The sequence below is a fragment of the Gymnogyps californianus genome, chromosome 10 (assembly GCF_018139145.2).
Source record: "Gymnogyps californianus isolate 813 chromosome 10, ASM1813914v2, whole genome shotgun sequence".
NCBI classification, from domain to species: Eukaryota; Metazoa; Chordata; class Aves; order Accipitriformes; family Cathartidae; genus Gymnogyps; species Gymnogyps californianus.
In genome coordinates this window covers 18,429,591-18,445,930 of record NC_059480.1, presented here as the reverse complement: position 1 = coordinate 18,445,930, position 16,340 = coordinate 18,429,591, and the positions used below count along the sequence as shown (strand labels likewise).

At 42.6% G+C, this 16,340-nt stretch overlaps 1 protein-coding gene across 2 annotated transcripts in view; it reads right to left on the bottom strand.

Annotated features, from left to right (window-relative positions):
• DIS3L2 (DIS3 like 3'-5' exoribonuclease 2) overlaps positions 1-16,340 on the bottom strand; it is a 194,085-nt gene that overhangs the window by 168,587 nt on the left and 9,158 nt on the right. For both annotated transcript variants that reach the window (XM_050902202.1, XM_050902203.1), the window contains exons 3-5: positions 7,746-7,904; positions 7,302-7,444; positions 1,467-1,520 (exon numbers count right to left, since the gene is read on the bottom strand). In XM_050902202.1, the coding sequence (XP_050758159.1) occupies positions 1,467-1,520; positions 7,302-7,444; positions 7,746-7,904 (356 nt within the window). The remainder of the gene's footprint in view (positions 1-1,466; positions 1,521-7,301; positions 7,445-7,745; positions 7,905-16,340) is intronic.

Here is a 16,340-nt window from a genome sequence, read left to right as displayed (position 1 = left end):
GGTGATTTTTCACAGCTGTAGCTCTTGCAGCATCTGGCAATGATGAGAAGTCCTGCAGAACACAAAGGCTGCAAACCCTCCATTATGGCAAACAATGTTATACGAAGGATAAGCTTCCTAAAGCATCCGTCTTAAAGTGAGGACTGTGTCCGCACCAGCTAGAGTCATCTTCATCCAGGTGTTGATTCTGCTTGTTACCAGGGGCAAGGCTGGTTCTGGTATTCAGCTCCACAAAGGGCAGAAAAGTAGAAAGATAGCTAACAACCTCGGCTAACCCTCCTTAATGTATGTATTCCTGCACGCGGAACAGCAAGCAATCGACTGCACAAAGCAACAGCTGGACACTAGGGGTGATTAGGGGTAAAGCTTCACATCCAATTAAACTCATGTCAGTAGCTAGATTTCTCTTTTAACCTTGCATTTTGTCATTTCAGAGAATATGTTTAACAGCTTACACTTACCACACCTACAAGGACACCTGTAAAGGATCACAGTTCCTTTCACTTACACACACAGTGCTGCTCTACTGATGTACCGGAGAGCTGCTCTGCACTTCTTCCTCTAATTAATCTTAATCTACTTTGTGCACCCCCGACCTTCCTCCAGCCCTGTAATGCCAGCCTCCTCTAACAAAGTAGCCTCCAAAACATTATCCCAAATCAACAATGTGAACCGACAATGCCATGAATTTCAAGGCTTTCAATCCAAGCCCCAAAACAATAGTGCTGTCAGTAGCAGGGACAACAACAGTCAGTGTTTCACTGCCTCAGGGCAGGCTCTCCCTTCTCTCCCCCACATCAACAAAACGTTTCAATATGAAACTCTCTCTCATTGACGGTAACATTTTGACCAAGTCAGTTCCAGATAAAAAGCCTTGGCTGTGCCAGCTGTGAGGTCACTTTCCCTACTGGAAGTCCCTGAAATTGCAAGAGCCCTTCTTTTCTGTCAAAATAAGGAAAGAAGAGAGAAGAGGTGCAAGCCAGTCCCATGTAACAGAAGCACAGCCCAAGCCAACCAAGATACAGTTCACTCAAAAGCAGGCACATGAAAAGGAATCACGCATATTATTTCTGGAATGACTTTTCAAATTAGCTCATGCAGCAGATCGAAAATGGAGAGCATATTTGTTTAGGGAAGATTAACTTAAATCAGTGGAAAATCTATAAAACCTCTGCAGCCATAAACCAAGGGTTTCTGATTATGCTATCTGGTGGTCCTCAAACCTGACTTCAGCTGGCTTCTGTGGGACCCAGCAGTATCCCCAATTTCAGCACAAGCTAAGTAACTAGTTCTTTGAGGTATGAAAAAGCAGGAATTGTTTGGGAATATTTGATTTAAAATAAAATCCAGATCATGTTCATTTATTCCAACTCATTCACCTCTGAGTGACCTTTCGTGCACAGTATAACTCCTATCTTAATGCACCTTTACTTATGAACTTTAAAGCATTATAAAATTACACTTACTGGAGATGGAATGAAGGCTTCATGGTACTTCTTAGGATTTATTCTCAAGGGTCCCTTAAAAAAAAGAGAAAGAGAAAGATTATGCCTGAACCTTATTAATTTTATATAACATCAGTTAAATTAGAGAGCTGTGGGTAATATATCTACTGTGAAACATGAGAGATACATCTAAATTTCCATTATACATTTCAAGTCTTGACAACTTAGCATCTGAGCAATTTCAAGCCAAAAGGCAGTTTCATGATAGGCTTAAGCTGATCTACTGCAGTCTGTCATCGAAGAGATGTTGAATCATTAGTTGTTGCTGCTACTCAGTTGTGAACTGAGGATCCAAGCCCTCCTGTTCCCTTCACGCATTTTCTGCTGAGCATCCAGCAACTTCGTTAACAAACAGACAACAGAAACAATTTGTTTTGCTCTGTTTTGGAAGAGCAGAATGTTAGTTTTGCTTATTTTGGAGGACGGAAGGAAAGAGGAAAAGCTGACCTGCTGAGCTTGCATGGCAGCAGGTATCAGCCTTATAGGGCTCTGGCTGCTTAGGGTGTTCCTGCAAACAGACAGTAGTAACTCTGCGACAAAGAACATTTCCAAAGAAGAATCAAAAGGATTTTCCAAAAACAAACATTTAAAGTCTACAGGATTAAATTCTGTTTAAACATGTTTAAAGTCACACTATCTTAAATACATTTGAAACTCCACGGTCTATCTATTTCTGCTTTGTTATCTGCCAACTCAAAGCTCAAGTCACCTGCAACAAATCCACATCACCCCTCCAAAGTAAACCAATTAGTTTTGCTGCTTGCGCTCAGGTCCATCCAAGAGAAAGGGAGAGCCAACCAAGGACTTACAGGCTATGCAACAGTGCCATTCCCATCCCAAGAGGGTCCTGGGAATTGTGACTCAGGTGACTGCAGTTAAAACTGACAGCTTTTGATTCTTATGGAAATACAACTAGGTATCTGCCTTCAGACAGGCTTCTGCTTTGGGCTGAAACTTTAAAACTTTCTCCACTTGTGTATTTGAAATAACGTTGGCCAATTTGTTATACGACCAGATTCCATCTGTTTGCACTTCTGTGTTAAGCAATCATAGGAACCTCTCACAGGAATTGCTTCCTTAAAAATTTACTGCGGCATATAATTTTTTTATGTATTCTGGGAAACACTCAGACGATAGGAAAATAAAGCTGATTACATGTGAAAGTTTTGCTGCCTTGAAAAAGAATTTGCAGATTTATGAAGGTTTTCCATTGGTTTTATTTGCTTAAGTTTGGAAATACCAGCATCATATATTCTATATTCTTTAGGCATTATTTGAATACTTTGCTGCGATGTCTTATTTTGTGCCTTATGTAACTAGTATTAACAAGCACACTAGCCACATGGCAGGCACAACCCAGGACAACGGCACGAAAACAAAGACAATCCATTGGGAGCAACCCTGGGGATACTTTATGCTCAGGCAAAGTGAGAGCTAACTCGCTGTCATCAGCCTCTATTAGCACTGGTACCCACTGATGGAAAACTCTCAATGGTCTTTTTTCTCCCCTTATTTCCCAGAATCAGCCATCAAAAACAATACGTTGTTAGTAAAGGAAGCTGCTACGGACAGAAAGGAAAAAATGAAAAGGGATGGTTGCTCTGCTTGACAACAAGTCAAACAATTCCCATACCAGCATCTACCCACGAGCCCAAAGCAGATGAGGGCATATACTATGTTATTCTGCAGAATCCCCTTGAATAGTTTGGGACAGCTGTCAATCAGCCAGGTGCAAATGCCCATTATGCGCGTGAAAAATGAGGTTTTATGTCCATGGCCCAGAAGGTGCCAGAGCGGCTACATGCACATGGATGCCCAGCTCCGGCAAACACACAGAGGAGCAAAGTGTTATCATGTTTACCATGCAGCGGGCTTCTCTACATTTTATATGCACTACCTAATTATGATCAGCATTAGAATTCTTACGTCAAGTAGCATTAAAATACTTCAGCTCTTTCCTTTAAGCAAGGAACTCCCAAAATTTATCTTAGAAAGCAGATGGGCCCTATTATCTGTGCCTATGAAAATCCTATTTACAATGTTGTACATTTCACGCTGTGATATCATATCTGGAACCAGTCACTCTTCCCATCTGCAATGAACAACTGTTCTCATATGTGTATTAGGGGGTGAGGATCTGGCTGCAGAGTCTCATGATGTCACACTAATGTTGTATTATTTTACAATAGCTTGCAAATAATAGCTGCTATATTTATCAGTGGTTTTATGTCAGTAGGGCCTTTGTTTTGAAAGGGAAGAGAAAGGTTTGCAGGAAGGTTTCTAAAACACTTTCTGATGATTCAAGTCAGCTTCACACATACTTGCCAAAAAAGTTTCTAACCTTTTTGAGCTTCCCCAGCAAGACACAAAAGGGTCATGATTTCTCAGGTTGCTCTGCTAGAACCAGGGCAGGCAATACTCAGATTAAACTTCAAGCATCTCAAATCAAGCAGTGTATAACAGCTATCATAACACATATGCCTAGATTCATTTGTATGTATGAAACACCAAAAAAGGTCAGGGTTCAAGCAGCTGCTTGCTACCAAGGCCACCTTTGAAAAAACAACCCATGAAAATCAGGGATACCCCAGCCTTCATACCCACAAAATAACAGCTTTTCAAGGGAAAACACCCTCTTAATGGCAAAGCAAGCTCTGCACCTCTGTATGCTGCGCACTCTCGCTCCGCCTGACCCCAGCAGCCCTGCAGGGAGGGTCTGGGAGACACTGGAGGCGTGGAGCAGACATGAGTTTCTGGCTGGTGCTTCACAAGATGATTATGGTCCTTTGGGTCAATGTTCCTTAATACATAACCTGACTTCATCTGTTGTGTATAGTCAACACCATCCGCTTACATAACTAAGCAGAAATTATTCAATCTTGTTTGCCTTCAGAGCGGACGATGTGATTCCAACCAACCTGATACTCTTGGTGTTTGCTCACTGCAGTTTTACAGGCAGGGAAGTGGGAAGTCTACGCACTCTTAAGCGCCTGAGCTCAGATCCCCTTTCTTGTGGAAGGACAGTTCCGCACACGTCGCATGATTAAATGAATCCAGGAATCCTGCAGGGCACACTTCTCCATGCTACTTGTCAAAAACTGAGTTATGTCAGATACAGTACCAGAAGCCATTAAGACTAATATTATTGACAGACGTCAGCACCCATAAAGATAACACTTGTGTTCTTCCTGATCTGGGACTGCTTAATCTTCACGGCACTTGTGTTCTATCTGAGCGATCTCCACGTCTGACAGTTGTTTCCGTGCGCTGGGCTTTCAGGAGCATTTAGTTGTGTAGCTGCATTGCCAGGGTCCAGCAACATCCTCAGAGTTCATGGTAGGGTCTTTTCTCTCTAACAGATCTCTCAAGTTCTCACACAAATATATGCAGATCCAGTGTTTCCAGGATGCTCCAGGGGATGGCCCCTGCTCGAAGACTCCTGCTTCTGTCTGGCTAGCACTCAAGTTTGCTCAGGACCATCAGATTCAGACCAATAGGTTTGCTCTCCTCTTCCACAGGGTCTTGCGGAACACTTTTGCAGGTTACCATGCCAGACTAATGCCCTGCTTTCGGGGATTAACACAACAGGTACGTCTCTTGCCATTGTACAAACAGTGCTGAATATTTGTCCATTCACTAAAGTTGCTTTCAGGATCTCACCTATCCTGCTTGAGACTGCAATGATGAATGGTCTTGATGAGATCATAAGGATGAATGAGCTGAAGATGAGATACACTGAGCTGGGACACCCATGATCTGACACTCAGCCCTAAATAACTAAATCCAGCTTCTACAGCTTCAACTGTTTCCCTGAGATGTGGAACTGGATGAAAGGAAAACAGACACAGCCTAAGAAAGCATGTATTACTCTTCCAGTTACGCAGCACATGACCTGGAGTAGACACTACACATTTACTAGAATTAGGGATTCTTTTGCCAGAGAGCATGCAATCACAGGTCCTCCGAGACTCAGCATTTCAATGAGATTCTCAGGTAGTAGTCATAGTCTGATGTGCCTCATCTGCAGCTGCACTTGACCTCATAGGCAATCTATACACACTGCACTTAATGCTATTAGGCTGCGTTACCAAACATGGGTGCCAAAAACACTCCTGAAGGTAAGGCAGAAGCTTTAGTTGCTGCCACATGCCACTGCAGCCATGGGGGTAAGTCATAGCTTGAGGCTCCCACTTCTTCCCTCACCATTTGCTTCCCACTATGGATGTCTATGACAGTCTTTGAAGACACTGGCCTAAGGTTCTGGGTAGCCCAGTGGACCACTCTGATCATCAGCAGGGATATGCCGCGTAGTCATTTTTCTGAAAGCTAAGAGCTCATCAGACTGGTCTTCAGGATGGAATTAGGCAATCTTTTATGTGGAATCCTCATCGCACCTCCAGAAATTATGCCATTATATTATTACACAAGAATGACAATACAATTATAACAAGAAATCAGACAAAAAGTGAGGTGATGCCATTTGCAACTTCAATGTATTGATGAAAGTAAGTATCACCACCTCACCAGCATTACCACGCTAATCAAATGGCAATGCACCAGTGTGTGTTTGGGTAAACGATGCCTCAGCATGAGTGTCTGTCATGCCCTCACCGACTTCCACCTGCCTTTTTTCCCCAGCCAGTCTGATCTCACTGGGACACCAGGTGTGTCCTGAAGAACATTACACCATGTTGAGGACTGTACTACAACAGTGGGTCTAGGATGCTCTCCTCTTCTCCTACTCCTCAGTGAACCTCAGCCCTGCCTGCCTTTATGCAAAACTCCTTCTGAGATCCAGCTACCCACACAAATGGCAGGTCTACCCCCACATTTTGCTAGATGTTCAGAGAAGAACTGCTGCCTAATTATGGCTGCAGTTTTGCTGCTCCAAATGGAAGCACAAAGTCCGACCTTTGATCTTTAGAATCTGTAAAATGAGAACATGCTTATTGCTAGCTGTTCAAGGCAAATAACCATATACACACATGCAAATGATTTTCTGTATCTTGATGGGCTCTTCAGCTCCATCTATCATCTGTGCCTTACTTCAGTAAACCATACACTGTCATCAGTGGCTGGGTCAGCCCTATGACCTTAGGGGAGTGCAAAGAAAATTATGCAAGCAAATCAAGGGTCCAGTACCACTGCCTGGCCATTTGATATTAATTTAACCAGTTGCATCATAGTTTATAATAAGCTATTGCAATGCCCTGGTAGGCACAGCCCTATGAGACCCCAGGGACCACAGCATTACCTGCGCTATCACTCTCCCTTTTTTGCTGTGCGAGGGAGACTTCTGGTAAGAGTTGATAGACTGAAAAAAGAAAAGTAGATCTGGAAGCAGAGGTGTCTACACCTCATTGCTGAGGACTAATGAACAACTTCATGAGGAATTTCAGCAAGAAGTATCTTGCTAAGGGCATTCATTTTTACTTACACTGACAGAGGCTGCCAGCACCTGCTGTGGTTTTGAGCATCATTTGTAAAAGCAAGTGTCTCCACAATAATGACTATCATGGCTAGCAGACGATCCAACCAGAACTCTGCAATTCATCACGAGTGTGGATCAGGAATTTCACAGAACATGCAATCAAATCAAAAACTATACTTCAGCTGAACGTAAAAGACTTCATTCCACTTCTAGAACCTTCTGAGAGAGGGAAAAAATCTTCCCCTAGCATCTACAAGTGGTACATCAATTCTCTGTCAAGCAACCAACTGACACTGATTTCCAACAGCTGCCTGTGATTTTCACAGACTTATCACAAGAGCATGGACGTTGTATGTTCCAGGCACCTGAATTAGCTCTCCCCTTTTCAGTCCTGCTGAAACATCTTCTTTTGACATGTAGGCTTCAAATATACTCTTCTTCCTCCCTCGAGTGGGTTTATTTAGATTCTTTCTATCACCTGATGTTGGGACAGCAGCATAGGATCCTCCTGCAAACAAAAATTCATAAGTGTTATCTTGCCCACCAAACTTGTCTATGTATCTTAACAGCAGCTGTACAGAGGCTTTGTATTCAAAGTTGAACTTCTGAGAACAGTTTGCCTAGAAATACTGGCACTCGACTTCAGAGCACCAAAAAGCCTGGAATAATCATATTTTACAAATAATCGACAGTCTTCTACAGCTCATTTTAGAGTTAAGAGCATTCATCCCAGCCCATCTTTTAATAGTGCTGAGCACATGCTTCAAGGCAGCTTATTCCTGAAGCGTGTACGCACTCTGCTTTAATACCTCTGGGAGTTCCCAGTTGTCTAGGATTTATTCTGCTGTCTGAATTGTTCATTGTTTCTGTCTGCGATTCAGAGAGTTGCCTCTTCCTATCGAAGTTCTGGGGAGTTCTTGCAGATTCAGAGTTGTTTCTGGTCCTTGCAAACCCTCTCTTTTCTGCACCTGAAATCAAACACAGGTTTGAAATAACAGGGGAGGGAAGAGGAACCCCATTGCCAGCTTGTGGTCCTGGTGAAATTCATGGTCTGCAGTACTTCAGTACAAGTCACAACTGTGAGTCATGATCTTTATCCAAAAGAAACGATGTCTTCATTAGTTCATTTGTAATCTGTTGGCTCTTTGTGCCTCTTAATCCACTACTAACTTATTTTAGCATAAATAAAACTCTGGAAATTACGATACTAAAGTTGGATACAACCCTTCCAAAATCCTGGGAAATTCATTAGAGCATATAAAATGTGAAATTGTTAAACTGTTTCCAAAGCCTCCACCCCATTAAGCCCCCAAGTAGTGAGAAAATATAACTTCCCTACAACTTAATTAAGTAGTTCAGGAATCAAGGAGAAAAAAAAAAAATCCTCAACAACCCAGTCTGGAGTAATTAACTTTTGAGCTACCAGAGGCAGCACAGTACACAACGACACCACAAAGAAATGCCAAGGCTCCAAATGTCCAGCCTGCTCAGAATAGGCCATGATCATACGAAAATATTCTGCAAAGACTCACCCCTTCCTTCCCTGCCACCACCTCAGCCCCTTCCCTACAGCCAGGAGAGCAAGCAGCAGCTTCCAAAGCGTATGCCAACGCTGTTCCACGGATCAGCACATTGGAATGCAACCCAGCGCCGCGCAGCTGCCCTCTTGGCCCTCCACCTGGAGACTGAACATGTCATCACAGCTTTGCCTTCCAGCCCCTCCTGGCTACACTCCCTGGGTACAAGCTTGTACCTGCAAGTCAGAAAACGTGCAATGCCAACTTATTTGCTATGGGCCTATCCAAGTTACAAGGCAGATTTTTTACATATGGTATCCTTTACAAACAAAATTGCAGATTGCTTCATAGAATTAAACCAAAGTAGTGAGAAAAAAAAAATGTTTAAAAAGCTGTACTTAAGCAGAGATCGTTAAAAATATGGTACAATAAGAGAAAACTGCTATTTTACCCAGTCACAGACAAAAAGCAACTTCTATATATAGTAACAGGCAAATCAGCAGGAGGAGGGAGGGATCCTCCTAATTCAAGACAGGAGACACCAAGACAGGCAGAGAGACAACTCAAGGTGCCAGCTCAGCCCAGCCCAGGAAGAGATTAAAAGCCACAGCAGCATCTCCAAATGGGACGCTGAAATGAAGAGGGGGCCTCTGTGTTCAGTGATGATAAGGATAAGGGCAATGCAGTGTGGCCTCTTTCTACATGATCAAGCTTTTCATACTCTGCGCATGCTTTCAGGGAGGAGACTGTCCGAGGGAGGTTGCAGCTGTAACATGGCAAGAGCACAGCCGCAAATTTAGGTTTCAACCGATGCGAACGAGGCAATACTACCTGTATGGACCACATGATGAGACGGAACTAAAATTAACTGATTTGCAATTGCCTAATGAACTGATTTGCAAATGCCCTAAGGGTCAAGAGATTAAGTTCAAAAACAGACACCAAAAGTAAAAGTATGGACTAGAGAGATCTGAGCAGAATAGCTTTTGAATTGGCAACACAGTTTGCTCTGGACAGGGTTTTCAGAGACATTTTGGTGAAGGAATCTGACTTAAACTGCAACAGGCGGGATCTTAGCAACACTATTAAAAAAGTAAGGCACTAGGCTGATCACCCAGAGAGGTCACACAATCTGCTTCGTTGGAGGTTCTTAAAAATAGGTGAGACAGACGTCTGCCAGAGTTGGTCTAAAAAGAGTAGTTTTTTCCTTGAGGTAGTGAAATGGATTACACGAGCTCGTAAGGTCCTCTAAAGCCCTCGTTTCTATGACAGCAAGTCACAGAAAATACTACCGTGAATTAAAGAACTTGGAATAAAAAGGAGGCTAAATCTTAACATGTAATTAAGAAGGAGCTGAAAAAAAGAGAGCAGAAAACTAAAATGCAGGGGGGGGAAAGAGAAAAAAATGTCTAGTGAGTTGGGAAGTGAGTTGAGAGCCAGAATTAGGCACTGCAGAGCAGAGCTGCCCCAGTGCTTGCTGTGGCCATCGGTTCAGAAAGTTTGGGTCCACTACTGCCAAAAATAATGCACAGCAACAGCAAAGGGTGCAGAAGCACCTTTCTGTGCCGAAAGGTAGACAGGCAGAGAGGCACTTGCATGTTTCCAACACTTAAGCCTTTGGCTTGCTCTCCGGTGGGATTTTTCAGCCGCTCGGACTCAGACACAAACCCAAAGAAAAAATTTACTCAAATGAACAAACTCTGCTTCGACATACCTGGCTTGCAAGCCAGTTTACACACAGCCACTTTGGGTAAGTATTTGACCCCGTTGGCCGTGACATTTATGGCTAAACAAAACCACCCCTGTTACAAAGCCACAGACAACTGTCACAATTAGCATTCAACTGGAACACATCAAATTCTGCATGACTGTAATTTCTTGTACTTCTCCTTTTAAAAGAAAGAGAGCTAACTACAGGTTGCCGTCTGTTTCAACTAGATTCAATATTTGCTTCTGTAATGCACCTGTCCCCTAAAACGGGAAGTTAGAAATACTTCTCATGATGGGCTTTCCTGCTGTCCCCGCTGCCCAGCATTAATATTCTGATTGATAAACAGACATCATTCCACAAAGCAAACTGTAACTTGACTACTCTATAGATAGCATAGAATATATTGACACTATTATTTCTGAAATAACTGCTATTACAAACTTAGTTAAACTCTATTCCAGCACCAGGTGTGTCAGAAGTCTTACTTTTTCTGTGGTGTTAGTCGTGTGATTTGTAAGATAAAACAAAATCTCTTAGGGTAAGATGTCACACAAAGAAATAACACATTCTAGGCATTAAAATAATCAATGACTAAATAATTAATAAGTAAATAAATATAATAAAAAATTAAAAATAACTTCAGTAGAAGGGAGACTAAAGTGCAGTGACTGAGAGCTGAGGTTGGTTGATACATCCTAACAGCAGGCTTGAAGCAACCATAATGCACCAAACATGTCGGCACGTGCAGAACCACTCAAGCTTGAACACAGAGCAATTCTAATGCAAGACACATAAGTATTCACAACACACAGCAAATACACCATGTTTGGGTATGTTTATTTGGCTGCACAGATGATGTAGAGCTGCTCTCCGTGGATGCAGCCACCACTTGCCTGGGATTTCTAGATGTTCTGCCATTTCCAATGGGAAATAATACAGGACTAACAATTTGAGGAAAGGCGGTTGACTGTTCATTACTTGAAGTCCTCTGGAGGGAGATGGATTGAAACAACCCCAACACCTGTATCAGGCATGGAGGCTCCCTACAAAGGTGACAGAGGGACAGCTAAACAGGACCAGCAATTCCACACACAGAGCAGGGAACCCCTTCAAACTAGCCAAGGGGAAGCACTTGTGAGAAGTAGAAACACACAACTCCACCTCCACAGCTAGAGAGGCATGAAAAGAAAAGTGGGTGGCATTTGTGAGCTGTCAGAACAGTCCACAATCAGCAAGTCACTTTTATTCTCAACATGGGCACCAAGAAAAGGAGCAGAAAGGATGGAGCTGGGGGCTGGCTCCAACCCAGGAGCCCGGTCCGGCATCCGGTGTGCGGGCAGCAGCGGCTGGTTGAGCTCCGCTGGAAGGGCAGCACAATCTAGAATCCAAATCATCACACTTCATCTCCGTCACAACAACAATGACATCACGCAATGGCACATTTTGGTCTTTAAACTTAAGTACCTATTAATCTTTTCTTATTTTGGAAAAAAAATGCATGCAGGCAGCTTCCCAGAATAATTGATCTGGCTTACTGTAAGAGGCTAGATGTTTTAAATCAGCTTACTTTGACATAATTTATACAAAATCACTCTATAGTTTAGGTTTTCAAAAGTACTGCATTTAATTAAATTTACATCTATTAGTCAGTTGATCAACTAGATGGTCAACTAAATCAACTAAAATGTTCAACTAAACATGAAGTTAGCAAGGCCAGAAAGTCTTTAATTTTATATTAAAATTTGCATATTGCTTTACACAAGAAAGAACCAAGACCCTCAATTTTATTTACCAAAAATAAAACATTTCCAACTGCTCTCTAACACCTGACAAGATATTTGATTACTACCAGCACAGAAGGAAAGTATTCCTCACTGAATTTTCACTAGCACATCCATGACTCCTTGGATACCTCCCATCCAGGATCCAGCAAGAACTAGTTTTACTTGAGAGATCTAAGTGAATACCAAGATATGGACATCTAGGTATAGCTCTCCCCTTTCCTGGCAAAGGGCATCTACCTTGTCACTAGGCATTTTTACCTCTAACTAAACTTCCAGCTTTGTTACCATCTACAGTATTTATATTTAACCTAGCTCCCTGGGGTGGGCAGGTCTGTGAGAGCATCACAACAACTGTGCTGGTAACACCTCCACAGGTTTAGGACTCTCACCCCACTGACAGCTATCTCAACATGGAATGGTTCCTTTCACGTTTGAAAAAAAGGAATTATGTTGAAAGTGTTGGATGGAACAATATTGTTACAAATTTTTCCAACACAAAATACTTCCATCTACTACTTACCTTTATCAGTCCATGACTGGGCATCAACACCTCTGCTAACTCTGCTATTGCTAAGAGGATTTTCCATTGCTTCCCAGCATTAGATCATGATCTAGATATGCAAAGGAATCTTTCAAATACCCCCGCTTTACAGTTAGCATAAGCGTGAGAAGAAACAGAAGCATATCCCCAGAACTGATAACATGCAACAGAACAATTTGTTATCAGTTAATGAGACACTCTCAACACACGGTTACTAAATATTTGTCCGTATTTCTACAATGTTTCATTTCATTGCTGACACATTTCAATGACTTAAACCAATTTCCTTCAAACCTTCCAAGAGGTTCCCTGACATTTAATTCTTCAAGACAACCCAGCTATGCACTTAGTAAAACACTGTAAGGATACACCCATGAGCTAGAAGGCATGGCAGCTACCAAATGAAGGGTCACCCAACACCACCCTACCTCCAAAAGCAGGAATTAACCAACTAAAGGCAATGAGAACTACCCTGATGCTAGTCCCTGCTTAGTCCTACACTCCCATTTAAGTCAGACTAGGTTAAGCATGGCAGGAAAGATAAATAAAGCATGTTCCTGCTCATCCTTACTAGAGACTTAATGAATTAGAGTCCGACCACGTGGCAGCCCAAGGCATCACCTCACAGATCTACAAGTTCAAGTTGGCCCTTGGCTCCCGGCAGAGTTGGCAAAGCAAATTTTAGAAACCATCAAATCTGATCTTTTAGCAAATGAATACTCTCCACGACCTGCCAGGAAGTCCCATCTGCAACTTTATGAGCCACTATGGATGCTGATGTATAACAGGGTGTATTAATAGCCTCAATACAAGAGTTCAGCCAACAGAAACTCTGCCTTGTTTTGGAAAGACATCTGGGACCCAAAAAATCCCAAATCCTACGTAGCCCCTGAACAACCCATCCCAGGTACTTTTGTGAATCTAACTCTGCCAGCTTTGATGAGCTGGGGGGACGCAGTTCCTGGCTGGTAGCTCTGGATAGGCACAGACCTAGTGTTGACACTGTTGTACCAGGCAACTATTCGTTTCATTCTCCAAAGTCAAATAAACTCTACCAGCAAAAGCATGCTTTGCCAGTACAAACTGCATTAACATCAGGGTGGTTTTGCTAGGATCCCCGTGTCTTCCCCTTTCATATGCTTAAACAGGCAATTTAAAAGCTATTCGATATTTTCTGGTACTCAAAGAAGCCTCTAATATAATTCCCTCTCAAATTTTAAAAGCCAAAATATGTTTGTTAGGTTGTTTTTAATTTCTAATGCACCAGTGACATCCAGTATATGCCATATTATACTAGTGACTAACTCAAAAACTCCAAGCACTTAAATGGCTGCTACAATATCCAGGATCAAATTACCACACACAGGCAAAAACAACAGGCAAAACCAACATACACCATTGAAGTGATCTCAAATGTGAGTTATGTCAACAAAAACACTGGTCATAGACAGGCGAGAAGTAACTAGCTATTTATGTTTTGCAAAAGATTTTGCAGATTTAAGAGATTAAATGTCTCACTAATGGTAACAGCCAAGTACTTTTTTGTTCTATTTTGTTTTAAAAGGAAAAACACAAAGACAGCTGTTGGTATAGCTGCTCAGGAAAAGAGTTCTGTACCAGGAAGAAAAAAGACACTCCTTGGAAGATATCTCAAGCAAAACTCTGTGCTAGAGCCCCAATAACACAAACAGGACCAAAACCCATCCACCACACTCCCCATGAGCTCAGCTCTGCTCCAGCCTGTGCTAGGAACAGCCGTGCTTCAACACTGCTCTCAACATGAATTAAATGAGTTCAGAGTTCTCCGATAGCCTTGGAACAGAACCACCTCCATGCATTTTACAGTATCTTGAAGCAAAGAGGTTAAATAAAGTAGATGGCTCAAGATTAAAGACAAAGCAATAGAGAGAAATGAGGATGTCATGGGAAAGAATTCATTAGAGATGTAGGAGTGGAAAGGCAAGACTTTGAGATATGTTATCAGTTCAGTGAGGTTTCACTGCAGCAAAGAGACTTTCAGGAGATAAACCTGGTAGGCAGTATTTCAGATGCTCAATCTAGGGTCTAAGAGAAAGTCTGAGAGCACATTCTCCTGATCATGAGCAAATAAAAAAAAAGACCCTTCTTCTCTGATGAAACGGAAACTCAAAGAATCCTAAACTGAAGGTTCTGCAGCACACTCCTGTGCCCAGTCCGAGCCTGACCACAGAGCTAAAGGGAGTTCCTACAACGTTGCTGTGAGTCCTCCTCAAAAATAACCAAGGATGTGAATGATTTGAAATTATCTTAATGATTGAAAAGTAGGGCAAACTTCCGGGAAAGGGAGTATCTTGGCAGAAGTGGAAAAGGACGGTGATATGACAGCACTGTAGGGATTCAGGCAGATGGCAGATTGCATAATTAAGTTTAAAGTCAATTAAACAGTCATTCAAAGAAGAGAAACAATGCAGACCTACATTTACATGCACAGGCTCAGCCAAAATTTAAATTCTATGCAAATATCCTGAACTGAGTGGATGATGTATTGAAATCCAGCTGCCAGAACTAGCTCCCATGCCCACCAGTCTCCACTAATTGACCCATTACGATGGGCCACCAGGGCCCAGCCACAGCATAAATCTGAGCTGTAACTTTCCATCGTCAAGACAAATCAAAATAAAATGAGAAGACAGCACTTAAAGCGAAGGCCTGTCCACACAGCTCTTAAATGTGATTTCAGGAGTGATTCAAAACAACCAGTCCCTCCAGCAACAGCCCAACTGGTTACCAGCAACCCTGTACAACATAACACAGCTCCACCTGTGCCAGCCAGCAGCTTGTCTACCAGCGCGACTGTGTTCGTGCCCCAGGACACAGTCCGGCTGTGAGCCATCTGTGTACCTGGCAACAAATCTGGAGAGCTCTCTCGCCCTGCCTCTTTGAGGAAGGTGATTTTCTAAAGATTTTTGGCAGAAAGTCTGCCAAAATCTGCACAGAAGAGCTGAACATCCAATAAAAAAAAGCACAAAGGGAATCCTTGCCACATGGGGGACAAGCTGGCTGCAGAAAGGCAGCCTGTCCCCCAGCCAGTGACTCCTGGATGGGGAAATACAGGCTGTCATGGTTTGTGAGTGAGTTCATAGGGCCGTGAGCTGCTTTCGGACGCGACCGTGCCGCTGTAGCTGGTTGTAAAAGATTCAGGCATTCAGCATTCTTACAACAAGCTATTGACGAAGAAACATTCCTCTTTAGGGATGGAGGTGGCAAAAAAGTGAAGTGGCATGTCCATGGATACTCAGGAAAGTCAGGAACAGAGACAGATGCTCATTTCCAGACCCATGAAAATGAGATGTGAAGCACATGTTGCCACCACTCTTTTGCTTTAAGCTGCACATATTTATTTAAAACTCTCGTGCTGCGTGCCCCTAGATTTCAATATGGAACTAGGGAAAATGAAAATGTTCTTGCTGACTTTGGCATTCTGAAAGGGCCTATGCTTTGAAAAACTGAAATGAAGAAAAATGCACAATGGATTCTTTCTGCTGTGGAAAACAATGCTGTGGAAACTGCTCCTGACCGCCAAGATCATGTGCCCACGACACCATGCTTCCTCTTCCAAAACACTTCCAAGCATCTTGATGCTTGTAGGATTTTGACTTCAGTAACTCAGACAGTAATTGCAGTTTTATTTAATTCCTCAGCAGGGTTTGTGTTGTAGGAATACTACATGAGTGCAAGAGCCAAAGATACCATTCCAGGCTCTGAACTAAGGGTTGGTGACGAAACTCATTTAGTAGCAATAGACTAAAAGTTTATCAAAATAGTTACTGTGCTCCAGCTGCGTGCAGCAGCACAGTGGCGTTGTCAGGGAG